The 27,886-nt window shown below is 35.1% G+C and overlaps 2 protein-coding genes across 5 annotated transcripts; both read right to left on the bottom strand.

The window, feature by feature from the left end:
• Window positions 1-55: 55 nt before the first annotated feature.
• Window positions 56-12,812, bottom strand: LOC142530203 (ATP-dependent helicase BRM-like). 2 transcript variants are annotated; one of them, XM_075636003.1, is made up of 15 exons: window positions 12,505-12,812; window positions 12,040-12,306; window positions 9,063-10,352; window positions 7,606-8,931; window positions 6,372-6,484; window positions 6,137-6,224; window positions 5,943-6,029; window positions 5,672-5,764; window positions 5,510-5,593; window positions 5,218-5,421; window positions 4,254-4,496; window positions 2,637-4,184; window positions 2,032-2,553; window positions 1,548-1,802; window positions 56-889 (listed from the first exon to the last, which is right to left on the bottom strand). In XM_075636003.1, the coding sequence occupies exons 2-15, from the start codon at window positions 12,169-12,171 to the stop codon at window positions 248-250; spliced, it is 6,627 nt and encodes a 2,208-aa protein (XP_075492118.1). In that variant the 5' UTR covers window positions 12,172-12,306; window positions 12,505-12,812; the 3' UTR covers window positions 56-247. The 2 variants fall into 2 exon arrangements, with proteins under 2 accessions (XP_075492118.1, XP_075492117.1); XM_075636002.1 differs by having other exon boundaries at window positions 12,040-12,812.
• Window positions 12,813-17,595: 4,783 nt separating this feature from the next.
• Window positions 17,596-23,569, bottom strand: LOC142528901 (mitogen-activated protein kinase kinase SIPKK-like). Of its 3 annotated transcripts, XR_012815788.1 has the most exons (10): window positions 23,259-23,569; window positions 23,068-23,152; window positions 22,344-22,478; window positions 21,071-21,295; window positions 20,808-20,990; window positions 20,400-20,620; window positions 19,897-19,942; window positions 19,718-19,812; window positions 17,912-18,177; window positions 17,596-17,612 (listed from the first exon to the last, which is right to left on the bottom strand). XR_012815788.1 is itself a non-coding variant. In XM_075634169.1 (9 exons), exons 1-8 carry the CDS (start codon window positions 23,357-23,359, stop codon window positions 19,723-19,725), a joined length of 1,086 nt encoding a protein of 361 aa, XP_075490284.1. In that variant the 5' UTR covers window positions 23,360-23,569; the 3' UTR covers window positions 17,824-18,177; window positions 19,718-19,722. The 3 variants fall into 3 exon arrangements, 2 of the variants coding, with proteins under 2 accessions (XP_075490284.1, XP_075490285.1); XM_075634169.1 differs by lacking the exon at window positions 17,596-17,612 and having other exon boundaries at window positions 17,824-18,177; XM_075634170.1 differs by lacking the exons at window positions 17,596-17,612; window positions 22,344-22,478 and having other exon boundaries at window positions 17,824-18,177.
• Between the last annotated feature and the right edge of the window lie 4,317 nt (window positions 23,570-27,886).

Genomic DNA, 27,886 nt, shown 5'->3' with positions numbered 1-27,886 from the left:
GATGAGCACTGAGAAGGGTGGCACAATATACAGGTATCATCCATCATTCATGGTAGAAGTAAATGGCAGCACAATTACATAATATTTCAGTAACTATCTTTCCATCATTCATGGTAGATGTAGATGGCAGGTCAATTACATATCATATCATTAACCATCTTTCTCTTTGTTTAAAAGACAACAATTGCAATCATCGCATAATGCAATTCTCAAAGTCGTAAAAGCCTAAGGCCGCCTCTTTCCAACATCATAAATGGCTTGGGCGCCTCTTTCCAGCATCCGTTCTCATTCTCTTTACAGGATTCGCCCAACCAACAGCACTACCACCACTATTCCCTTGTTGAGGAGAAAGGGCAGCCCGACTTTGTTGTGCACCAATTTGCTGCATCAATCCCATATCTTTGTTGCCAGAAAACGAGCTTGGACTTCTAATATTTAGGCCAAGGCCAGTAGGTGACAGAGGACCTGCTAACCTATTCCCTGCCTTCACTGCTGATTTTTCCCTGTCTTTCCTCTTCTTTTTGCAGATAACAAAGTCCCCAGGATGAGTAAATGGGTGTGCATTATCCTGTTGGCTAAGCTCACGGCTACTGCTACTTCCAAGCCGAAGCTCCTTTTGTGTACAACTCCTAGTCTTTGTGTCCTCCAGAGGAAGGTTGGCAGCTCGAGTCTGTGGCTTTTGAAAATGACTATTATCAGAATCCACATCTTTCACTAATTTCTGGCGCTTGGCCTGACTAGCAAGCATCTGTCTTGAAGCACTGGCTGGTGTAGAAACTGGACCAGAAAAAGACATAGAATTTTTGGCTTCTCGAAAATCGGTGTCTGGAAATGCTATCTTCAAGATATCAAAGAAGAGATCATGTACTTTCTTCGCTTCCGACCTCACCTATTGCATTGGATCATCAGTTTCTTTAGTTCAAACAGAAAAATATAGAAAACAAGTTAATATGTAGTCATCCATCCATTCTGTCAATAATATAGACAGGTTGAGTTGCACTCAATAAGTTAAATTGCTCAAAAGAGATGAAAAGTTCCGAAAAAATCCTCGGAAGATGCTTGTATCCACCTAGTCACAGGGTTGAATGAGTTAAACTCAGTGGAACTACTAAGACCACATAAACAAGACTCTGGTGAGTTAAAAGATTCTAAATTTGGAGTGTTCGGTTTGACAAATTCATAGGCCAAAGTATTATTCCCAAGGATAAAAAGCAAATCCAATGTCCACTAGCTCCTGTGAGATGTTTCGTTTTTGAAATTCTTGGAGGGGGAGAAAAATTCTACTTATCTAACATCATAACAGTATATTACGGCTTTATACATGATGAGCAACGATAATTCAAAACATGAATGAGGACAAGAGAACCGGGCCACCGACAAAAGGCAAGGCTTGGACTAGAGATTTGTAATCACATAGCCTCACTAGACTTGCTTGTGGTGGTTAATACAGTTGCAGGACAAAAAGTAAGTTTGGACAGAACAAGGAGTAGATAACAAAAAGAAAAGGAAGAAACAGAAGTTTGTCTGCTGATAGAATCAAGTACTACCTCATAAGAGAATCCATAATACTGCAAACCACACTTCAACACAAGTTGCACATCAGATACAAGCTCCATGACACCACTGTACTCAGATTTGTCTACACGAAGATCAATCCTTCTGAAGTCCAAAAGGTTATTCCCTGCCCCACCACCCACAGGATTGGAGTTCTCAATTCTTTTCCAAAGTTCAGTTAGCAAGGGTATTATTTGATGACCTTCTTTATCTATTCTTCTCTGGAGCTTACTGATGACATTCTTGCACTGCGAAACAGAAATATGGAAAACCTTACTTGAACAACACAAAAGAAAAGAGATGGAAAAATGATCGAAAGCATTCCCCTATGGAGGCACAAAAAGAGGGCTGCAAGAAAATTTGTCAAATATGTTCCCAACTCAACTCAATATCATAATGAAGATTAGGTTTTGTCATATTTGACTTCAAATTTGTAAAAATACCAACCACGTCTATAAAAATAATGGAGCTCTATACCTTTCTCTGATTGACCGCGGACATTTTATATCCACTACCAGTAGGCCTTTTCATAACTTTATCGTCCCAGTTTTCCCTTGGCTGTTCTGCAATATAATACCTTGGCTGTTCCGCACCAGATTTCATAGAATTATGCAATTTAGCTATATTAGATATTTTCCTCGAGGGTAAACTACTACGCCTGTTCTTGATGGATAAATCATTCTTGTCACTTTTCAATGAATTAGGTTCTCCAACATTATGTGAATGTTCGCCTCTTGCCTGAAATGCATATTTGCGTTCCACCTGAAATTGCAATTGAGCATGATCCACATGGCGAAGGGATGACTTCTTAATATATTTCTCTCCTAATCTATCTGCAGGCCTTGGACGATACCGAATACTTCGCTTTCGTTTAATTTTGGGCTGCAAGACCTGTTCATCTTCACCTTCATCGCGATCTTGAATCCAGCTACCAGATTGCTGGTGGTCAATATGAGAATCACCAGATGCAGCAATTTCCCCTTCTTCTAATTCATCTACCTGGTAGAAATAAGAACACATCAGAAAACTACCGAGTCAAGAATATAGCATAATGAGATCCGTAAGCATGTAATACGACATACCGATTTCTTCGAACGGGAGTTGGACCTGTCATCTAAGGCAGAAAGTGATCCAAATTTCTGAGAAGACACAGAAGGAGAAACCATCCTTAATAACCTTTGACTGTGTGAAGAAGATCCAGATGAACCTGCTTCATCAAGTATGTGGTTGTTTCTGATGCTTTCCAAAGCTCTTTGGGGTTGGTATCCATCAGCAGAAACAGGACTATCTTCTTCTGACTGCTCGTTATTAAGTCGTGGAACCCCAGTAGACTCATCATCTTCAAAATCCCCAATTTCTCCTACTTCTTGTACAGAATATTCATTCCTATCCTCCGAACTAGCTTCAGAAAATTCTTCTTCTTCATCCAATTCAGTGTAAATAGGAACTTTCCTCTTGGGACGCCCCCTCTTTCTCTCGGTCTCATGAACCACGTCACTGGAATCTAAGCCCGTACTTCCTCCATAGAAGACATTCTTGGATGACTTCTTGGATAAATTAGCAATTGTGGTATTTACCTCTTTAGTGCTTGCACGAAGCCACTTTGGAACTTGATCATACTGTGTCATATCTGCCGCCCAGTCAAGTTCCTCATCCATTTGATCAAAGAGCCCTACTTCTGCTTCTGATCTGGCAATCATCCGGTTAACTTCATGAAGAGAAGGAACATCATGTACAGTGTCTTGGTATCTCTCTTCATCATGCAACAAGGTTTCTAAGGTCAGGCGTCTCTCTTCATGTGTTGTCCTTTGGTCAAAACGACCAGCATTTATAACTTCATCAGCCATGTCAATCTTATATTGTTGGATGTTATTCCGAATGAGGCTCTCAATGGAACCCATATACCGGTCCTTCCCAGCAAGGTCATCATCCGAATCAACTGCACCTCCACTCCTGATCTCATCTTCTTTCTGACAGCTTGATATTTTGTCAACCACAGCTTCCATATAAATGACTTTTACCTCCCTAGTCTGCCCAATTCGGTGTGCTCGAGCGACAGCCTGTTCCTCATTTTTTGGGTTTGGATCAGGATCATATATGATGACAGTGTCAGCAGATTGAAGATTCAAACCTCGTCCAGCAGCACGAATGCTGAGCAAGAATATGAAACAATCAGTATCAGGTCTGTTGAAGTCCATAATAGCACTCTCACGATCTTCCAAACTAGTTGTCCCGTCGATTCGTCTGAAAACAAGCCTTCTCCATTGCAAATATTCCTCCATTATGTCGAGCAGTTTGGTCATGGTGCTAAATAGCAGTACCCTGTGTCCAGTTCGATGAAGCTTAATTAACACTCTATCCAGAACCCACAATTTCCCGCATGATCTAACAAGAAAATCCTTCGAAAAATCAGCAAAATATGGATAGTTGAGCAAAGGATGATTGCATGATTTCCTTAGCTCCATGCATCTGTTATTTAAGGTTTTGTAAACTTTTGGCTGATAATTTGGATTCTTCTGAACCTTGAGCTTTTCATCTTCTGGGTCAACTCTAAGAGTACCAGTAGATTTGATCCAGTCATATATGACACTCTGAATGGAAGACATTCTGCATTTCAGGACAATTGAAACCTGCATTTTTCAAATTACAATCAGTAAAAATCAATGCCCCAAAATACTGAGATTATTAAAAGGGAATACCTTGGGAGGCAGTGATCCTTCCACATCTTCAACACGACGCCTAAGCATAAATGGCTCTAAAATTTGATGAAGTCTATGGATAACTATCACCTTCTTCTCAGTCTCAAGCCAGTCATCCTCAGCATTGTGTGTGGGACCTTCTTTTTGAAATGGTTGTGAAAACCAATCATGAAAAGCTTTTCTATTATCAAATACTTCTGGGAGCAATAGGTTTAAAAGGGACCATAGTTCTTTAAGATCATTCTGCATACAGAGGGAAGAAAACATAACACATGGAACTTCAATCTAAAAAGGTAAAAATGAGGAAAAGAAGTACAACCCAAATATATTTATCCTCATTCCAGGGGATTCAATCCACATCACTTCTGTAAGGTGTTAGCAAGGTTCATATATTGGTCTGTGTGCTTGACAGCCTCGATACTGGAATATAATTTAAGATAACTAGGATTGGCTATATTGGAATTTTTAGTGCAAAGAAAACACTTTGTCCTGTAACTTGAAGTTCTCGGTAGTTATGAAAGATCAATGAACTAATAAAACTTCTTGAAACCCCATCCATCTCAAAATGATGACTGGTTGGTCTATAAACATTGACGTGGAGATTAAGAAGAAATAGCAACAGTTCTTAAAGATAGGAAAAAAAAAGCAAGAAATCATTGTCAGACTAAGTGGTGAATCCCTTAACTACATTATTTTGAGAACATTAAAATAATAAAATCAAACAGTGCATTCAGTCACACATTGGACCGGGCATTCTAAATATGTATAGCATCAAGATCGGAAGCAATCATCAATGTCATTCCACAGTCAATAAATGTAAGGAAGAAATCAAGCTCTAATCTTCAGAAGGTCATCCAAACAAATGTTTCAAATTCAGCAAGGTTTTTCACTATTAGTGATATTAAATTCAAAATACTTGATTCTTGTCCACAAAAAGGTAAACTCCATAAATGAAGAAGTAAACCTGCAACGGTGTTCCAGTGAGAAGCAAGCGCCTTTGGCAGCGATATCTATCAAGATCACGAGCTAGCACTGACTCTCTGTCCTTCATTCGTTGTGCTTCATCAATTATAATATACTTCCAATCAACTTTTGAAAGTTTTGACCGATCATACATAATGAACTCATAGGTTGTCACGAGGACGTTAAACTTCAAGGCTAGGACTTCCTACATAGCAGATAAACAAATGGAAGTCGATTAAACAGAAGGCATACAATCAAGCTAATTCACAAAGAACATAAAATCGTAGCCTTACTTGAGAAAACAATTTTGCCCTTTGATCTTTTCCACCAACATAAAATATGCAGGAGACAGTTGGAAGCCAATTGTGGAATTCACTCTGGAATTATAACTAAATTAGGCATGTCGAGGAAAACTACTCATAAGCATTTAAATGGAATATCAAAAGCAATACGACCTTCCAGTTCACCAGAACAGCATTAGGAACAATGATTAGATGAGGGCCATAGTTTCCTTTAAACTCCATTAAATATGCAATCAAGGACATGACCTGTATAAGCAAAAATACAAATGAATTGGATGCCTGCTTACTAAATAATGAGGGAAAAAGAATACAAGAGCTCAAACAATCACGCGAGAAATTATGTGCAAAACAAATGTCACCTTCTCTTGAAGGCACTACCACTAGCACCAAATCTTCTAAACCAACAAACATTAAAGTAACTCACCTGAACAGTCTTCCCAAGACCCATCTCATCAGCCAAGATTCCATTTAATTTGTTGTTGTATAAAGATAACATCCACTGCAAACCGACCTGCATATATGAGTTTGAGAAGAAAAAACAGATCACTTCCCAATACCGGCTTAAAGTGAACAGTCAAATCTCATCGATGGATTATATGATAAGAAAAGGTAACTAACAAGCTGATAGTCACGTAATGTTCCAGCACGTAACATTGAGGGCTGCCTATTGACTCTTTCATTCACAGCATGTGCAAGATTGTAATACCTGATAGAAAACAATAGCTTAAAGGCATTACAATGAAGAGTAACTACTGTATGATTAATGTTATCTTAGCTTAATTATTCATCATTATGTGGGATTATATTAGATGAAACAATATAATATGCATATAAAAAGGTAGCAAATCCTTACTTGTTAACGGATGTATTTTCTTTTGGTGTATTCATCTCGGTGAATCGATTCCTAACCAACACTTCTTCTCTGGCACAGGCAGCAGCAGCTCTTACTTCTTCTTCAGAGAGACCCTTCAAGTCCAGAAAAAGGTATAAATGACAAAAACAGAAGTACAACATTTTCAAAAAAAATGGCAAAAGTTAACTCAAATAGATAAATCAGTAAATTCAGCATAACAATAAATTTAGTATATAAGAATATTAAAAAAAAAGAAAAAGACTAATAATTAGACAATTCATGCAGGCATACAACCTCAGATTTTTTCTACTGAAAACCAAAGTTAAATTAACCTTTATATAAGAAATATCAATGACAACTTGCATGATTCGAATGAAAAAATGCCAGCATTGACGAGCCAATTTTCTTCATGCATGACAGGTTTTAGAGTACACTCCGTTGAATGTTTGAATATTAAATTAGGAACATAGAACTCCATAAATAAGTATACTGTATGCTTTATTTTTTAACCTAATAAAATCGGCACTTCTCAGCCTATCCTTCTTCTCCTTTAACTACACAAGAATTTCACCAGACCAACAGATCTGGACTAAACACTCAAAATCATTATTATTTCAAAGCATCTTTGATATTCGACAAGGAACACGGTGTTCGAAAATGGAAATGGGACCAGATAGAAGGATTTTTCCTCTCAAATCCATGCCTTTGGTAATAAAAAAATGTCAAAATAAGCACATCAAGCATCCGAACAGACAATGGCAGCATTAACTTTCAAACAAAATAGTACAAAAATAAGTATACTTCTCATTGAAATCTAAGAGCTGAAAGGGACATTTAAATTGATTCTTTCAAAATTCAGATGGCAACATTGTGTTTTCTCAGCACTCGACTCACTACTCATAGGTACTACTAGTAAAAGCACCAATTCTTGAGCGAAAATCTTTCTTATATCCTTTATTCAAGAAAGACAATTTGACAAGAGCTTCATATACTTGAACAGCATAATACATATACTTGAACAGCATAATACATAGCCAAAAGCAGTACCAAGGATTCGACACATCCTTCAGAAACAAAGGTTTGTTAATGTGTTCCGTGACCTGTGTGCTACTGGGCATGTGTATGAGGCATATGCACATGCAGGGGGGGGGGTGTGTGTGTGTGTGTGTGTGTGTGTGAGTGAGAGAGAGAGAGAGAGAGATATATATATATAATATATATATATATATATTACCTGTGCACGTGCTGCGGCAGCGGCAGAATTGCCTGACTCCTCAACCTCCTGAAGATTTTTAGCCGCTGTAATTTTACTTCCTAATTTGTGAAGATACTCTTCAGTTTGAGTCAGAAATGACGACAGAACAGCATATCTTTCTGCAGCCTCGCCGTTAATGTTAGTTTGTTGTTCCAACAACATCTCCCGATATCTTTCCACATCATTATTTTTCAGTGCTTCCATCCTTTTATCACGGCCATCATCTTTCCTCTTAGAAAACTCCCGTAGCATTTTTTCATGATACTTGTGAACTCCTCTATTGCGAGCAATTCGAGCATCACGGATGATCCAGTGTGCCTCAAGAAGCTTCTTGCGCCACTGAAATATGGATTTCAGTTGCTTCTCTCTAACTGCCTTCTGACTAGCCTGAGATTGCCTGTTCAGCTCTTGCCGCTGACGCTCACATAGTCTAACAAATTTCCGATATGGTCTATCAGGCATCGCCATTATCTCTATTTGTTGTTGCTTAATCTCATCCCTCAACCGTGTCTGAAGATCTACAAGCTGAAGTTTTTTTGATTCAATTTGTAGTCGTATGACAAGATCAGGTTTAAACTTCTTCCTCTCAAAGTTTAGAGCTAGTAATTTTTCAATCTTTCCTATTTTTTCTGCCCTTCTACTTTTCCAAATTTCTCCACCTTCCTCGGAGAAAAGATCTTTAATATCATAAGCCAGAAACAGGTTATTGTTAATGTTAATCATAGATGGCCCAAGTGTGTCGTGTTTCCTAGTAAACACTGGGAAATCAAACAAAGGCCCATGATACTTTCTACTTGAACCGGTATCCTTAGGTTGAGTTGCGTTGCTTGCTTGAATAGGTTTCTTAACTTGAATTGTTTCTGAAACAACTGGCTGCGAAGCAACTGCTTTACCCCTATCTGCAGTAACATCACTCCTAATAGGAGGTATCTGCGTTCCTGGATCAGTCCCATGTTCCAATTTCCCAGAAGATCCTTCATTCTGATACTCTTCTTTCCCATGAGGAACCGCAAATCTTGATCCCTTTGTTTCAGGTGTAGTGCTTTGCATATTAGCAGCCAAAGAAGTTGCCTTGCCATCTCTAAAAACTTCCTCCTTCACTTTACCTGCTCCAGCAGCCAAAGTCACCACCTGAGGCATTTTTTCAGTTGACTCCATAGATTTTGCATGCTCATCTACACACTCTCCAGTTGACCTATCCTTACTCGCAGTCCCAGGAGGGGGAAACACCTGCGGTATCTTTAAATCAAGTGTTGGAGGGGAAATAGCTTGGAGCAATTCACGTGGCAGAGTTGAATCTCCTTTCTGCAGGGCAAAGGAAAAAGAACACGGAATGTTATGTTTTCATGTTAAAAAAAATTCAACATAAAAATAAGAGAAAAGAAAATAGCAAGTATTGCAAAATTCTACAGTGGGTAGGCTCAAACTCCCCGAACCTTTAGACGCCTAAATGCAAGTATTTGTGCTTTAAGTACGTGCAGTTGCTGCTTTGTAAAGCCAACATGTGATTGTCGTATCTGGGGAAATGGTCCACCAGCAGGTGTTGACAAATTACCCACCTCCCCATCACCAGATGGAATTACAGATTGTTGGGGAGATTGATTAGCTTTTCTGGCATACTGGGACTGAGAAGCTTCTGAAATGGATGAAGCTTTTGCAAGCATTAAACTTTCAACTCCTTGGCTTGAATTCCCAGGTGATTGCATGGGATTCGAAGGGGGCATTCCACTTCCAGTAATATTTGGTTGTCTAGGGGTCAATTGGTTATCTTTAACATGCGCAGTGAACTGCTGCAGAGATAGGTTGCTAGAATTTTCAACCAGAGCAGCACTAGAAGTCACACCTATACTACTAGGCAAAACCTGCCTAACTTTTGAAGATCCAGACTGCCCAGATACATCACTTGAGGAATTAGCATGGGGTGAACTTTCACGCACAACCTGCATTGAGGAACTGTTAGGTTTTGGAAAAGATGCAGACTGTATATTGATATTGCCTTCATTCACTTTTTGTTGAGCAACCATTCTGGATTGCATTAGTGGAATTAGTTGAGCGATCACATTTGCATTTGCAGGATTAGACAGGTCAATGTTGTGCTCGAGTGCCAAAGACTGCAAGGCCTGCATTTGTGCAGCCATAGCCATCGGATTGTTAGTCATGTTCATGATATTTTGCTGGGTCTGAGGCCCCAGCATTGAAGCTGATGACATTGTTTGACCAAGACGTGCAGGATAACTAGATCTTGGTTCGCTTGATATGGGCCGCTGATTATGATCTGCCGGTTTCTCACCATGAACGACCTGCTCAGATGATTTTTTGGAGGTGGATGCCTGAGACGGATTCCCAACTTGGATCATATTTGTCATCCGCATATCTTGATCTTTAACAAGAGGACCAGATATCCCTGGTTTTATCTGCTGCTGGGATTGCATCCCTAAGGTTGATTTATGTTGTGCAGCCTGAAAAGCATGTTGCAAGTAAGCATGTTGGAAAGGATTCAACGTCTGTTGTTCAGCACCTTGAATCCTATTGTGACCCTGGTCTTGAATATTAGGAGGGGTATGCTGTTGGCCCAGATCAATTTGCTTCCTGGATTGCTGAGGAAATTGCATGGATCCAGATGCCATAACATTTGCTCCAGCAAGGGCCCCATGAATATTGCCAGGTTGGTAGGCTAAAAGGGCATTATTCCCTTCGGTCCTCCGCAGAAATTGTTGCTGCAATGCCTGAGAAACATATTCAGAAAGGAGAAAGGAGTGAGTACTATACACTTGGTTTCAGTAAGAAGTACATAAACGGCAGTAATTACAGCTCAATCATTAATCAGTCAAAAACAAACGCATATGCAACCACACAAAATAGAATTGCGAACAGCTTAGCTAAGCAAGGCAGAGCAAAAGATCCATTCACTTTTTCAACTGGTACCAATGAATTAATCAATACATCTCAGCATCCATCTAACCACAATTGACATTTCTTCCACATCTTCCGCATGAAATTGCAGTTCTGAAAGGCATAATTGCACAAACAAATATAAAAAAATTACTCCTCTCGTCCCATATATTTAGGTTTGTGTGTGTTTTCTCACGGATTAAGAAAGTTATTGGAAAAGTAAATTTCAAACAGAAATTCCCCATTTTACCTTTTATTTAATAAATGTTTTAATAAAATAAAAAAAAATGTTGGAAGTAGTTAATGTATTATCCATGGAAGTAGATTGGCGACGAATAGACAAAATAATTCTAAATATTGGAAATTGACTATATATTTGAGACGGATGAAAAAAGAAATGTGGCCTTTCTATTTGGAACAGAGGGAGTAAATGGAAAAATGTGATGCAGTAACTTGCATTTAAAGGTTAAGACATTGATAAAAAAACGAATTAGATATCATTTGGCTCAAATGTTTGTGAGGCAAATCAATTACACCAAGGAAACACTTAAATCGTAGAACAAAAAGTCTACAACTCCACAGACTCTAGAATTCCAATATTTCAACATGCCTTTTACCTCTACCTTCTTCACTTCCAAAGGGCTAAACTTTGTTTTCAGGGATATCAGTACACGACTCAGAAGAAATAAAATTTACTGGAAAAAATAATCCCCAAGGAACAGCTATGTGGTAATTCAGAACTTTGACCAAACCAAATGCATGAAAAGAAATAACAAATTGATGAGAGCAGAAAAAAATATAGAGCAAGCGGCAACAAATGGGTGCCACTTTTGTAAGTCAAAAACACATGAAACAGCAATCATATTCTAAGATCAAAGGATGGACAAAACAACCACCCTGAGTTTATCCTAAGAAAAAGTCGTGCAAAGGTCCAGAAATTTTTTATCTTTTTTCAATAATTAATTTCACTTCAAAATCAAATCACATATATCATTGTCATCTTTGTGCCATGAATTATCTGTGAAAAAGGTTGATAAACAGCAATTGGTGAAAAGGTCAATTGAGAGGAACTACAACACATTAAAAACCCGACATATTTAGGAGTTAACAATACGCTTACTAATCACTGTCTCAATCACATCACATTATACAAATGTGATAATGCAGGTACATGGAAACGAGTAAAACAATGGGCGAAGGAAAAAATGCAAGTGCAAAATCAAAACAGTCATATTTAATAATTAAAAGGTGCAAAACAGAATTATACTTGAATAATGGATAAAAATTCACTAAATTTGAATCTTTGTAATTGGATAAAAATAGTCAATATACCTGAATAATGGAGTCCTAATTCACTGCTTACCTTCACAGAATTAATAAATTACCCTGATAATTGCTGATGCTACACGTAAATTTTGCATCAACACAAAAAGAAAGAAGAAAAAACTAGTAATGATGAAACAAAAATCCAAAAAACTTAATTCTCAAACGCCAAGAAAAAGTTCACTTATGAATTCCTACCTGTCTTTGCTGCTGCTGTTGCTGGTGATCAAATGCTGCAGATGAAGACGAGGATGGCGAAGCAGATGCCGAAGGGGCAGTGCTCCGACCATGTCCGCCGCCGCCTTGCTGGGGCCCACCGCCAGATTGCATGAAATATATTCAACACAACCCCAAACACCCAAAAAAAAAAAGCAAAATCAAAAAATGAACAAAAAAAACACCGCACACAATTGAAGCTATGGTGGAGTCAAGAGTCGTCTTCGCTGCAAGAAATTCAGACCCCACCTGCAAGCAACATTAACAAGCTTTACGAACCCTCAACAATAGAAACAGGTCACTAATTGAAATCGCCAATGTAACCTCTAAGAAAAACCCACAAAAATCAACCCTTCGACCAGCTCTAGATTTCAGTCCACTCTCGATTCCCCCCAAGAATTCACACAAACAGGCATCAAAACATTCCCACAAATTCCTAATTATTACCCGTGAATATAGTTAAAACGCCGTCATTTTCACAAACTCTGACCCGTTTAAAATCAGAGACCCCATGTCCCACGCATACATATAAAGGCATATAAGCAATTATAAAATAGGATGGGTTTCAAACTTTTTATAGCGAAAAAAGAGGGATTCTAGGCTAAAAATGGTGGGACCCAAAAACAGATCGATCTGATGGCCGGCGATTCGCCCGAGCCTGTCGGAAGATTGCACTCTCTCTCACTCAGTGTAGGTGTTTGTCTGCGTGCGAAGAATTTTTCACGCAATTTGCTATTTCTGGGGCCGAGGGAGGGTTTATGTGGACAGCAGCGTAGTCAATAATTTTTTGTTATTTGGGTTAAGGGCCTACGACCCGACCCGAATATTAAAACCGTATTGGAATTGGATTACGATCTTTAATTTAATTTAGATTGATTTATAATTATGTATGATGTTATTTTAAGTAAAAATATTTAAGAAAATAATATCAAATGGAATCAATATTTGTCATTCATTTTTTTTTAATGGGATATCAAGGGTAGGTTGTGGAAAATTACCAAAATTTGAGAAATTGTGTTTTTATTACTAATAATTGTAGAATGCGTTTTTTATAGTAAAAAGTAATTTATAAAATCTTTGAGATCGGAAAACATTTTAATATTATTTTGAATTTTTTTTAATATATATAATATCAAACAATCAGTATGAAATATAATTTTTTGTGATATTTGATCTTTAATATTAAACTTTTATATTGAAAATCTTTTAAAGTATAAATATATTACGTTCATGACATATATAATATTCATGTATTATATTACACACATAACGCATTAAACAAAGTTCGTCAATAGTTGATGTATTCATTTAAAAAATCCCACCTTTTATTTCAAAAGAGAGATCTATCTACACACAGAACTTGAGTCTTGCTTCATTAAGAAGACTAAAGAAAATGATCAACTTGTTTTGTTTCTGAATAATTATATCAGCAGCAGCCATTCTCTTGTCCATTGTTAGCTCTGGAATCTTCCCCAAAGCATCAAATGCATCTTTCTATGCGTAACGCGTTCAAGCTCTCATAATAACAACCAAATCGTTTCACCGTGTCTAGCATGGTTTCCCTAGCCATGACGGTGAAATTATTGATGGCATCGACGTAAAGTTCATCGCCATGTTCCCATTTCTTTCCTTTTTTAGAGATCGACTTCTTGCTACCCGATGCATTAATCGAAAGTGGATTTGTTACAGGACATAGATTCACTAGCACCTTCGATGTTACGAAATATTTCTTCCAAATCATCTTCTTGTGGAACTCTGTCGTCATTCATTTTTAGTAACCCCTTGCACAACATCAGTAAAGGTCGTCACTTGTTCCTCAGCAGCACGATCATTCCCGAAAATCTCACACCAATCATGATAACATGGCCATGACTTGTAACGCTTGGTACGCGCACTTGGATCGCTCTGTGTGAAAAAAAAAATTAAGATATCACTTATAATAACTATTTGCATAGTGAATGGACAATGTATTCATAACTCAAACACACATAGCAGCAGTCAAAATCGGTCAAGAACCGGTGGAACCGTCTATAAACTGGAAAACCGGTGATTGAACCGATTTGTTTTTCGATTTTTTTTTTTTTGAAAAATTAATTTTTTATAAATCTTGAATTTAATATTTTGTTATATATATACATAATTATTTGGAATTTGGACTTTTTAAAAAATATTATTGAAAAAAAACGTGACTTGCATTACAAGATACAATTCTTTAAAATTGTTTTTTTCTTTTTTTATAATATTTTGCTTAAGAGTTCTGCATTTTTAGAATATTGAGTTTCTTAAACTCTATATTTGTTCTTTAATATTTTAAAGAATTTGTTTCATAATGAAAGACTGTTTTTCTTATTTTCAAGAAATCTATTCAATGAATCATATCAATATCAACACAAGTCTATATATATTGAAGAATAATTGTTGCACTATATAGAAACGAGACGAGCGAAATATGAGAGAGGAAAAACAAGAGAAATTTTTCTGAAGAACTAGCAAATACGAAGCATCGCTGCTTCACTATATTGCCTTGACGTGTTGAAGATATTTAAAGACAATATCGGTACAAAGTGTTCATTGAAAAATTGTTTTGTTGCTCCGAATCTCGGCCATACATATTTTCGTTCTTGTGTTTTGGTTATTTTTTTATTGATATTTTATGATGCAATTTCCTTCCTTGACTTGTTAATGAAGATAATTTTTCATTTGTTCACTAGAGTTGGTTTATTAACTCGATTTCTTTTCAAGCGATTATTTTGCACTGAGACATTGTACAAGTGTGTTCACTTATGCGTAATTATATCTGTGTTATTTTTAACTAAATTATTTATTTGTATGTTATATTATTTTGTTGCATGTTGTCACGAGGTGTTACAACATCCGATATAACACTTATATCTGATTACACAATCCTTACGAGTATGTTAAACAAAACAATTTCATTTGGTATCAGAGTCGACTCTTGATGTTAATAAGTGAGATTCTGTTTATTTTTGTTTAACATGTAAAATTCAATGGACATGTCATTTGCCAACTCTGCACTATGACCACATGTCATAGATGGATCCAACTATGCTCTTTGAAGAGTCAAAATAAGATTCCATATCAAGTCCATAGATGAAATAACATAACAACGACTGGACTCTTCCAAAAAGATATGATGAAGATGGTGACAGTCTGATCAAACCAAAAAGTAAATGGACAACAAATGAAGTCCAAATTTCGAACTACTCCTCATGAAGCTCAACTAGCCGAGTACCGCTTACTTCTAGAGATGGCAGTGCATTCTGGCCGAAAAAGGAAGTAGGAGAAGCTGTAGCAAGTGCAAGTATTGAAGCAATAGCAAAATTGGAAGAAGAAGCAGACGGTGAAGAAGAATGAGATACATATGAGCTAATCGATGAAGTTAGAGATGAAACTACTCCTTAGTTTGTTTTTATGTTTACCTATCTCTATGTTGTTAGTTTTTTGTTCTGATCTTATTGAATAAACTGCTAAGTGTTCTGGTTTCCCTTGCTGCAGCACCTCTAACAACAATGCTCTAGCAACATCTAATTTAACTTGGTTGAATTCAGGGGGAGACGAGCCTCTAACTCGGGTAGGAGTGTGCAATCGGTCTATTCGGTTCGGTCGGTAACCGAATAGACTTATAACTAATTTAACCGATTTTATTTCTGAATAATCGAACCGATCGAAATATTCATAGAAACTGAATTAACCGAACCGATTTTCAAATCACCTACAGCAATAACAGATATTTTTTAAAAAATATGCGAATTAAAAAAAACAATGCAGAGCTCATAAATAACAAGAAACATTGAACAAAAAAATATCAATAACAAATAGAAATATTGAAGATAAAATCATTGGATGAATGTGCTTCCTTCAAATGTATGAAAGTTGGGCTTCCTTCTAATGTATTTTTAATGCTCATATACAATTAAAATTAATATATATACTAAATTGGTTAATTCGGTTTAGCCGAATTTTTCAAATTAAGATCGAAACTGAACCGAGTCAAGCGATTGTTTAAAGTTTCAAAACCTAACTTCCGAAATAACCGAACAGAATTTTTGAATTAATTCTCTTCGATCGATTAATTCGGTTTAACTGAAATTTTGCACACCCCTAAACTCAAGGGGAGTTGCATGCTAACTCAAAGGAGTCATGCTGATCAATATTTTTTTGTATTTTCTCCACAAGGGCAAAAATGAAGAGATTGAAATTAATATAATTTATTCTTTAGTTATATTTTATTTTTGATAATATTGTGCATATTAAATTATAGATTTTTTCCTAAACTCTATATATGATAGATTTATTTTAAAAAAAATTATTTATTAATGAAACTCTTGCATGTTTCAGTATTTTGTGAGATTCTATTCGAAGAATAATATATAGGACAAAAGAAAGTTATAAATAATCAAATATAGATGTTGGGATCGATTGATGAATATAGACGCCGCAAGATAGCAAACAAGGGAGTTGATGATTTATTTAAAAGACATCAAGTGCTCAAGCCAAAACGTATTGTTGTGTTGCCGTGGAATGTTTAAGAAAAGCAGACACATCTAATCACAGTACTGATTAGAGTGTTGTTCATCAAACTGAATTCGGCTACACAAAGGTTGTATCCGTAATTTGGTTATTTGGTATGATAAATGTTTTGAATGCACTTTGCTCTCTCTGCAACTTTTCTTTATTCACTAGTAATTTTTTTTTTGGTAAACTGACAAATTTTTCTAATGAATCTTTTGTCCTGAAACAATACACAAGTGTATGATTAATTATGTCTTATTTTATTCATCAAAGTTTAATTGTGTGATAAATTATATTATTCTGATGCATGTTATGTTAAGGTGTTGCAACAATGTATACAACACATATATCAGATTTACACAATATTCATCTATTAGTACTTGTGAATCAAACAACTCTTTAAAAGATAACTTTATATAAACATTTTTCAACATTCTCGAGCTAGTTTTGTTTTTTCTTTTATCTCATTGAGAGATATTAAACCTGAGCTACGTATGTTGGGCCAAATTAAATTATATGAACTCATATGTGAACTAGTATGTGATGTGAATTGTCTGTTAAAGTGAAGTTCAAAACTTAAAGTGATCGATTAAAATTTTAGTGAATGAATTTCAATATATCTAATAGATTGTGAATCTTTAATGTTTAGAAGTAAAAATCTAATTTTTGTTTTAATGACAGACTAAAACGAAATATCAGAAAATAACTATATATATATATATCAAGTTTTCTGTTATCTAGTTCAATTACAGATCATGTTCTCTACTCTTATATATATATATATTATTTATTTATTTAATATGGTCTCTAAATCGTGCGTTATCACATTCTCTGTTATCTACTTTAATTACAGATCATGTTCTCTATTCTTTATCTCCATTATAAAAAAAATTAAAAAATATTCTCTAAATAAAGTACGCGCATATTTAGAATATCAAAACTTGTTCTAAGAATTAAAGATTATGACACTTCGGCTTAGAGTTTTCAGTTTAGTTCTTAATGATTTGACAAAATAGATTTTGCTTCAATATAGATTTTCGAATTTGGCACGATGGATTCTACTTTGATATGGATTTTCTCCAACAACATAACGATGCACAATATCATATGACACGTTTCATGCATACCAGGGCTTGACGTTTTGGGAACAATATGTACAATGATGCGATTCCTATTTGACAAAGAACCACGAGCACCAGTTGCTAGATGTCACCGACACATTCTCTGGAAATATGAAATACCAAAGTACGTTCATTAGCATTTGCCGTTGAAAAATAACATTGGATTACTCCTTAGAGAGCGTTGAATCCAGTACAGTGACAAGCAGGCAAGATCAACAAGCAATTCAACTCAAACCCATAATAAATATTCTTAAATCACAAATAAAGTCCTAAATTCTGTATCACAAATAGCAGTTTGTTCCATTTGAGCCATAACGCGGGTACTGATGGTACACAACTGAAGATTTCCGAGCCATGGGCATTAAAGACTCGCTCGTCTTTAGAAAAGCAACGAACTGATGCATCAATTAATGCAGCAAGAGTTGCAGATGAAAATTCCATTTTCTGGTATGTCATGTTCTTACATCTACAGATTGAAAGAAAAATGTATGACCACAAGACACAAGGTGAACAAATTCAGAAGTAATGATATCCGACATGAAATATGTAAACGATATTTTCATCAGTTTTAACATGTATTAAACCTCAAAGGTCAAACTTGATTAACTGATCACCCTATACATTAGCAAGCATGATCTTATCAACTAACCAACATAAATTTTTTTTTTCCAGTGGCATCTATCATAGCACCAATATCGCATCCAAAGTTCCAAACAAAAATTCGCAAAATATCAACTACCATTCACGTGAAATTTATGAGAGACCAAACCCATTCTTACTCAATTCACTGTCCTGCCATCCTCTCGTCTAACACAAATCAACATTGATAAAAATTGCAACATTGTAAAGATGCACTGTATAACTTCTAAAATGGGAAAGGCCACTCTCCTTGCCCATTTTCGTGACTTTCAATTTCTAATTCAGGAGTCAATTCAAAAAGATATATACATGTCCGTCCCACCCAAAAAGTTGAACACCAGGTTTGGGAAGATACTTGAAGTTGGCTGAGGTCGGACAATGTGACGTGGTCTAGGTGACGCTTTGTTGGTAGAGATGGGGAGGAAAGACTATCCACTAAACACCTAAGAAACAGTTTAATATCTTTAACTCTTAGTCCCTCCATCTCTTTCTTTTCCAATTTAAATTTTTTTAAGTGAATTTAAGCAAGCATGGTAAAAAAATGATTTATCGCTATTTTTTCACTTGCAAAACCTTTATAAATGTGCATTTCACCAAAATCGCGAACTTTAGATTTTCTTTTTACTTTTTTCCCTGAATGCATACGAAAATATATTAGATGAAAATATTATATGTAATGAAAATAATTTCGATTCTTGGTATATGCAGAGACAAAGAGAAACCAAAACTTGCATGCAAATATACTGTACACGTAAAAGCTGTAGTTATTTAGCATATCAATTCATAATATGGGATTCTATTCTACAAGAAATTTGCCGGAATCCATAAATCATTGGTGTTGGTAAAAATGATCAAACCAATTTCAAAGCAAAATACAATCGATTAAAAAATTGATAAACATCTAGACGCAAAGAAATAAAGCCAAAAACGAAATGATGAAGAAAGAAATGTACTGGATAAACTATATTAAAGCCATGTTACCGCCATATTAATCAAGGAAAACCAAGCATGGATCAAATATATCAGAACTGCACCTAATTGGCTTCGGTTTTTATATGTTCTACATCTCATAGTTTTCACCAGAAAATGGCCCATCAGTTTATGTTTCCAGGCGGCTGATTGCGTCGCAGCCAATATGAAGCAAAGCAAAGAAAAGCAGAGGATGGGGTACAAAGATTGCATAAGGAAAAGGCTAACCCCTTATCACAACCTATCTAGACTCCAGAACAGAATGTTAAGTATGCGAAGATCAATCATAGACATGCCATAAAGAAATGTTCAAGAATTGACCATAACCTCATTTTTAAACACCAGTTTGAAGAAATAACTGGTTAGAAAGTTACTCAAAATAAAACCACAAACCAAACCTTGTTTAGAGTGTGGTAAGTGAAGGTCCCGCACTGGTGAAGTACACCGCAATATCAACATCAAGATCATCAAACTTAGAGATGAAAGGGTGTGCCTGTATTTTTGACAATACATTAGACTGATCAACAGACCCAAAAATCTCTGTATAATTATAATTAAATTTAAAAAGTGTACGTACCATGAGCTCATTTGCTGACAATCTATTTTTAGGATCTTTTTGCACACTGAGAAAATCAGATAAAACAACATTACATATACCAGAAGATAAATCTAATAAACATGGGTACATACATAAACAAGAAAATAAGGAAAACAACAGGCTTTCAAGAGTTCAACAAATTATATCTTGTTATTGAAGAAATACAAAATTACAATAATTATATTCCAAACAAGTTAGATTGCAGGCCCAGCAGAGGTCGCAATGCCGCTGCACAGAGTTTGCCTTTTGAGTATAAACTGAATTTAGATGCTCATAAATGATTCACAAGACAAGATATTATAAAAGCATCTCTAAAATATTAAGTTATAAATGGTACTTCACTACCAAATAAGTATTTAAAGATTTTAAAGTTCACTTAGTCAAAACAAATTGACAAGAGAAAACAGATTTTAATAAAAGGTATTGACTATGCATTACGGGAAAACACGATTATTGGAACAAATATTAAGTAAGATATTTACCAAGCAGAAATAAAAGAACAAAACTCTGGAGAAAACAGATCAGAAGGTGCACGTGGTTCTGGTTGACCAACAATGGTTTCCATCAACTCGTAGACATTGATCCACCCCCCTGGCTGTGGTGGTGAGTATGGAAAACTTCCTGTTGCACACTCAAGCAGAACCAAACCAAGGCTCCAGATGTCGCTACTGTAACCATACCTGCCTCCAAGGATTCTCTCAGGCTAATAACAAGAACAAATGTATATATAATGTTAGAACATGAGAGCTTTTAATGCACAAAACTGCCGGGGGAGTAGCTTAGATAACTTTGATCGCAGAATGAGAGATTAAATCATACAGCAAGAATATAAAGATAATCACCCTGACAAAAAAGCATCACTAAATACGGATTATGAGGGTATTACTCACAGACATGTAGTTGTAAGTGCCAACGAAGGTGTTTGCCAGACCAGATGTGCTAGCCAGTATTGCACTGACACCAAAGTCAGTGATCTTGACTTCACCTCTGTGGTTTACTAATAAATTTGAAGGTTTCATGTCCCGGTGAATGATATGTTTTTCATGATGAAGATACCACAAGCCTTTGAGTACCTATGTTGGAGTGACATGATCTAGTTAGTGCTCGAGTTGATTTCACAGCTGAGAATTGCAAATCAAAATGCATATATCACCTGTTTACAAATTGCAGCAAGATATGGTTCTGGAATTTTGTTAACCTTGGTCAGAAAATCTGCAAGAGATCCCCCATCCATATACTCCAGAATTATAGAGATTGCACCATTATCATAAAAAGACTGATAACAAACTACAACATAGGGACATTGAGATGACTGATTGATTTTCAGTTCTTGTGCGATACGTTTGCGAGCGGACTCTTCAATATTCATTTGAATAACCTGAATTTAAGTGATGTAATCAAAAGGAACAACATTAGTGGTTTGGTTTCAATGTGACAGTACCTGCAAATAAGTTCATGGAGATTCTAACAAGTGTGGGCAGAAAAGCCACACAATGCCACCGCCCTTCTGGTTGGAGGAGAGACAAGGTTTCAATCCCTGGTGACAGCCTCTCGATGTTGTAATGAAAATTGAAAAAGAAAAGCCACATAATAACCCAGAGAAATTCTCTCTTGACTTAATACAGATGAGAAACTTGAGTATTTGTTAATGTCCCATCATCAGCACAAACAAATTGAAGTAGATCTACTTGCATGTCTGTACTTAGATGAAATCAATTACTTCTAAACTATAAAAGATAGTAATCGAGGCCACGCAAGAAGTGGAGGTAAGGAGGGACACAAACTTCAATTTTATGGTCTGCAATTCATTAAAATGATAGTCACTTTACAGAATTGGATGGTCCCTTCTTTCAAGCACGTTGTCAAGGGCTCTGCAACACACATCACTATTTAACCTCTCTATCTATTTGTGGCTTGAACTCCTGATACAGGATTGGATTACCATTTCTAGTTAGAACTCGGACCAAATAGAGTAATAATGTGAAGAGTCAATTTTATGGAACACACAGGCAATCAAATGTTTTTTCCTTTCATGAACGTTGTATCCTCTTAGAGATTTACTAAAGGCATCTCCTGTCAATCTATATGACATAAATAGAAGAAGCCACCTTTGGTTGAGGTGACCCCCTGCAAAATTTGGACATCACTTTTAATCCTAAAAGCTGTTAAACATATAAATAACTTGTGCATTGTTGACTTCCCAAAGAAATAAAAATTCAACAAAAGGGAATAAATTTTCCAAGTAAAAAATTGACACCACCATACTTTTCCTATTTTCTTTGTAACCTCACACACCACTTCTTCGCAAATTACTCTAGAAGTATTTACAGAAAGTAAAAGAGGATTCTGGACATGGAGTCCAGTTCTTTAAAATACAGAAAACAAAGTAGCAGGTAGTATTATGTGTTGAAGTTTTAATACAATACCTTGAGAGCAAAAAATTGCCCAGTCCATTTATGTTGCACCAATCGTACAATACCTCCATTTCCTTTACCAATAACTTGAACAGCGTCAAAATCGCTTAAACTCAACTGATTATCTGATGGTTGTATTAAGGTTGGCTGAAAAAGATAACAAGTACACAAAGAAATACATTACCATATCTTCTTTACACTTTCACCTACCTCATGGAAACAACTTGACAGCAAAACAAAAGAAGTGAAAGCACAAAAATAAGCTTGATGATTCAGTATATCAACATTCAATGGCAATTCCTCTTCCCGTTCTAACTTCTGTAGGATTTCTTGTCACCTCTTTGTTGCATAGCATTTAACCATGCACAAATTAATCAAAAATCCATGTTATGTAAATCATAAATTAATTTAAAACAGCACAAAGGAGATCTGGCTCATATTAACCGATCACATACAGCATTTTATTAACTTGTCAAATCGAAAGTAAATGAACAGTAGACGCCGATCAAAAATACAAATAAAAGCAACATGCATTTCAACAAATCAAAACGAACTGAAATGACCAAATGCTAAAACAACACGACAGTTCTCTAATTTTCATTCCTTCAAAACCCCAGTGAATTTCCCAAGACACTAAACAATGCAGCAAAAAAGTTATTTTTAAGGAAATAATGATAAAATTTTCTCCAGGAACCAAAATGGAGAGGCAATTAAATCACGAATGGCAGAGACATACAGCATCAACTTCGCTTTGAGAGACAACACGAACGCCATCTCTGTTCACCAACAGATCACCATCCTTAAACGTCCCTGATTCGCTTCTATGTACAAAAAGCAACAGATCGTCATCGGTAATGGAAAACAAAGAAGTCTCAGTTCAGCAAAACTATAAAACCACAAATTTTCTTGATTAAAAAAAAATCTTACAGAAATCTGGAGAGAGAAACTTCATCTGGAGGTGGGAGGAAGAGCTTCAGCATAGGTGCTAATGCCCCTTTGTTCATTTTTTTTCTTTCCTCGTTCTTCATTTCTCTCCCTGGAAAATTTTCTCTGGGCACACGGCACTGAATCTCTTCAGCACTTTGCTTCGATTTCCTCCCCCTTCCCCTACCCTATATATCTGGATTTGGGCAAGACCAAAGAACTTTCGTACAAAAAAGTTTCCACGTCAGGTGAATTCCAATGGGCACACCGCACAAACACCCAGAAAACCAATTATTGGTTGGTGGGTGTGGAAAAGTGGTAAAAAAATCGCTGCATAATATAATCAAAATACCGAAGGCACTTTGTTTCACTTCACCCGTTTACTTTTACTTGGTTACTTTGTCCCTTCAAAATTTCATCTTTACGTACTGCCTACCTTATCCATTTTTACACAGCATCGAATGATATCTTACGCATGGCATTCCATTCCCAACATCCCACCACCAAGTAGTATTTCTATTTTGGGTTATTTCCAGTGTATAATTTAGTTTATTAACTAATTCTTTTGCGATTATTTTTAAATGAATTAAATAAAGATATGTGAAAAAATAAACAAGTTTATCTCGATGAAACATTCAAAAAATGTTTATTTCAATCGTCGCAACCAAACTTACAATGTTAAAGACAACGTATATAAGACGAGATCGAAAATTCTAAAAAAAATCAACAGAGAACCCAGTTCAACTAAATATGTACATGTAGAGTAGGTCTCTTGTGAGATGGTTTCACGAATCTTTATCTGTGAGACGTGTTAACCCTACCGATATTCACAATAAAAAGTAATATTCTTAGCATAAAATGTAATATTTTTTCATGTATAACACAAATAAGATATATGTCTCATAAAATACGATCTGTGAGATCGTCTAACACAAGTTTTTGCTTGTAGATATATTTTCATGCAATATCGCACCACTGCAGTTGTGTTGTTTGAAGTTTGAGCCTCGTACCCATGTCAGATCTTACCATGGCTTTGGTCTCGAAGAATTTTGGATGATCGGGTGCATAATGAGGATAATGATCGTGTTGCAGCATCAATCAAGTCGGTTTGGGTGATTGGGTGCCACCAAAATCGAGTCTAATTCATAGAAAATCGAGTCTAACACAAAATATGACTTTCTTATATATGAATTTTATATTGTTTCTTGTCGAGTCTAATTCATAGAAAATCCATTATGCCTACACCAAATTGTGGTCGAGTTTCTATTGTTTATTTATGTTATATTTTGTTTCGCTCATCGTTTCTTGTCCGTCTTCGATTTTTCCGGGAACCGAATTACGATTTCTGGGTTCTTGTACTGATTACGTTTTTTGGAGACGGTTTCGGTTTTAATTTGTAACTCGAGGGGAATCTTATGAGATCTACTGAGATACAAGGCCTTCATATCAAAATATTGATCGAAAAGTAATTTTTTTAGTCTTTAGGCGGTCTCACACATCTTTATTCATGGAACATGTCAACTTTATCTATATTTACAATAAAGAGAATACTTTTTAATTCAAATAAAAAGTGCGTATCGCAAAAGTTTTTTTGTTAAAAAAATCATCATCATGTTCGAATTTCAATTGTTAAAGACTGTTTCTCATTAGTGTATATATATATATATATATAGTTCTGTAGTGAGACGGTCTCGCAAATTTTTATTTGTAAGATGGGTTGATCCGATCCACAATGATCATAAAAGTAATACTTGTAGCATAAAAACTGAAAATTTTTACGAGTTGAGTCGAGTCAGATACCAATCTCGCTCTTAAAACGATCTTATGTGAGTTTTTGTGCATATATTCGAGAATAAAACAAGTATTTTTACTAATTTTACCTGCAATTTTTTTAATATATATTATTTTATAAAGTTTGAGACACTTATAGTAAGTAACTTTGGTGTCATGATCTGTTTTAATAATTATATATATTAATAAAATATTAAATTTTTAATGCAAGTTATAAGTAGTTCAGCGGATAGAGTCACTGTTTCTTACGATTTAAGTTATAGGTTAAACTCTCACTGAAGTTATTTTTTATTTTGCAATTTTTTTAATTATATATCAAAATTACAGTGTAGTCCCTCACTATTTTTTATAATTATATTTTGATCATCATTTAAATATAAATCAAATGAATTATAAAAAATATTATACAAACACACAACGCGTGCGTCGATACATTAGTGTTTATAAAGAGACATAAGGGAATCACGGTTCGGTCGACCCTACCCCTGCGGGCACTGCCTGCAGGGGTCGATCCAACGGTTCGGATTTTTTCGAGCCAGTTTTTTTTTTTTTTTTTTACAGGGAGGTGGGCCCGGATCACTCATGTGGAGTGATCCGGGCCGTTCATTGCCCGTGCAGGCAGTGCCTGCACGGGTAGGTTGAAACAAACCAGGAATCACAGAGTTAAGTACGCCAAATAATGTGTTTCCATCACTAATCCCCTTACCATCGGATATAAGCATAACAAACCAAAACATACAGCAACTCGTAAATAAAATTATTGTTTTATATAACTAAATTAAGATTGTATTTGGATCGAAAGATTCGGATTTAAGTAAATATTTGAGATAAGTATTTAAAATTATTATATATTGAAATTAATTTCAAATCCACAGTAGAAATTAGAAAAATAAGATATAAGTAAGTAAAGAAAATGATTTGATTATGAATCGAACTTATTAGTAAATAATATTATTTTATATATCTTTTGCAATATAATATAACTAGATCCCCATTTTTTTCCCATAGATTTTTCACCTGATAAATAACTTTTAAAATTTATTTATCTATCATTTTAATTATCGAGTAATGAACTTTGGTTTCTTTAGTGTGCTTTTCTTACTTGTTGAAACTTATTTATACAATATATTAACACATATTATCTGGGCATAGTTTGGTAAATAGCATAAGGGAGGGATTGATAAATAATCATCCTTATCTCATGTTTGGTACTTTTTTAAAAAGCTCATGATAATATAATGGGCCTTTGATAAATAATTTTTTAGAAGGATAAAATGTCTTTTCTATTAGGTGTGATAACTTTAATTTAATAATAAAATACACTACAAATGACTTAATTGACCTCAATTTATAAATGATTTTTATAAATCTATGCTAGTATGTAGAAATTAAAATCAAATAAATATTTTTATTTATTTTTATATATTATATAATGTGATAAGTATATAAATGAATTCGAGATAATTATATAAATAATTTTTATAAATATCAATAAAATTATTAATATAACTCGATTAACCTTAAAAATTGATATTTGACTTGACTCACAAAATCAAGGGTTCAATTATCATATTATATAATATATAAAAGTAGGTAAAAATAAATAAATCATGTAAGCACTATCGGAGCATGAACAGATAAAAAATATGAACTCAAACAACAACTTTGAAATTATAAAATTTATTATGATAATGTTAATTTTGTCATTACAATCTAATATATAAATTTAATCACTCGTATTAAAATCATACCAAACATTAAATATAATATCCTACATCTTATTTATCCTTAACTTATCATCACATGTTTATCCTATCATGTATACCAAACTATGCCTTGACGTATACTTCATCCATCTCAATTATTTAGGTTTTTTTTATTATCCCAAATATATAATCTATTTTTTTAAATATGTAGTAGTATTATTTTTATTAATATATCTCTATTAACAAATATTTGGAAAGCGCATCCATTTTTTTTGAATAAATTAAATAAAAATAAAATTAAAAATTTGTTTATATAAAATTTTGTTTTTAACAAGTTTATATATTTGAGATAGATACAGAATAACTTTGTATATATATGGATTGGTGAAATATAATTTTATATGACAATAAATATTTTAAAAATAATATAAATCTGTTATGAAAATTTGTTAATATAAAGTTTCTTACGGAAAATTGAGGCTCAATATCATCTACTCACACTCTCTTCGACTCCGTTTCAAAGTATTCTGTTTTTTTAACTTTGATAAACTATTTATTTTAAAAAATGACATCTTGTAAAAAAAACCAATTTTATTTTATAAATTTCACCGTTTAATTGGAAGCATTATAAATTTACAAACATCACACAGAATTTAGCATCAAAATCCACATGCTACACAAATAATTCATTGCCAAACCCAAGAAATCAACATCTGGACAAGAACTTCTGGAGCTCATCCATGACTGATCCATAATCCGCCTTCACGTACGTTCACCGGATGATTCGAATACCGACAGGCCATCTCCTTGATGCCCTTGGAATTGTAATCAATCTTTGACCTGTGTAAGTTTCAATCCGTGCGCAGTGCTAACGATAACAGTTCTATCGGTCGGATGCATAATGCCCTCCCGCCTAAGCTTGATTAATCCTGCCATGGCTACTCCGGTATGAGGGCAAATAAACATTCCTATTGAATCTGCCAACGCCATTGAATCCATCAGTTCTTACTCTGTAGCTTCATCCACAGTCCCATTCGAATTCTTCTGTCGATCGAGACAGGGTCGCCAATCTGTATAGCGGATGCATATGTAGTTTCAGCTTTTATTGGTTTTTAGTTGTAATTATTAAGGGCC

This window comes from Primulina tabacum, chromosome 16 (genome assembly GCF_025594145.1).
Source record: "Primulina tabacum isolate GXHZ01 chromosome 16, ASM2559414v2, whole genome shotgun sequence".
Lineage (NCBI taxonomy): Eukaryota > Viridiplantae > Streptophyta > Magnoliopsida > Lamiales > Gesneriaceae > Primulina > Primulina tabacum.
Note: the sequence above shows the minus strand (reverse complement) of the source record. Positions and strands in the feature narration are given on the sequence as shown.

Coding starts and splice junctions, on each gene's coding strand:
- LOC142530203 (XM_075636002.1), bottom strand. CDS start 12,171: ATGCAATCTGGCGGTGGGCCCCAGCAAGGCGGCGGCGGACATGGTCGG. Junction 5,594..5,671: donor CTGTTCTGGTGAACTGGAAG/GTCGTATTGCTT, acceptor TTATAATTCCAG/AGTGAATTCCACAATTGGCT. Junction 2,554..2,636: donor ACTCCCGTTCGAAGAAATCG/GTATGTCGTATT, acceptor TATTTCTACCAG/GTAGATGAATTAGAAGAAGG.
- LOC142528901 (XM_075634169.1), bottom strand. CDS start 23,359: ATGAAGAACGAGGAAAGAAAAAAAATGAACAAAGGGGCATTAGCACCT. Junction 22,479..23,067: donor CTCAAAGCGAAGTTGATGCT/GTATGTCTCTGC, acceptor TATCTTTTTCAG/CCAACCTTAATACAACCATC. Junction 20,621..20,807: donor GCACTTACAACTACATGTCT/GTGAGTAATACC, acceptor TCTTGTTATTAG/CCTGAGAGAATCCTTGGAGG.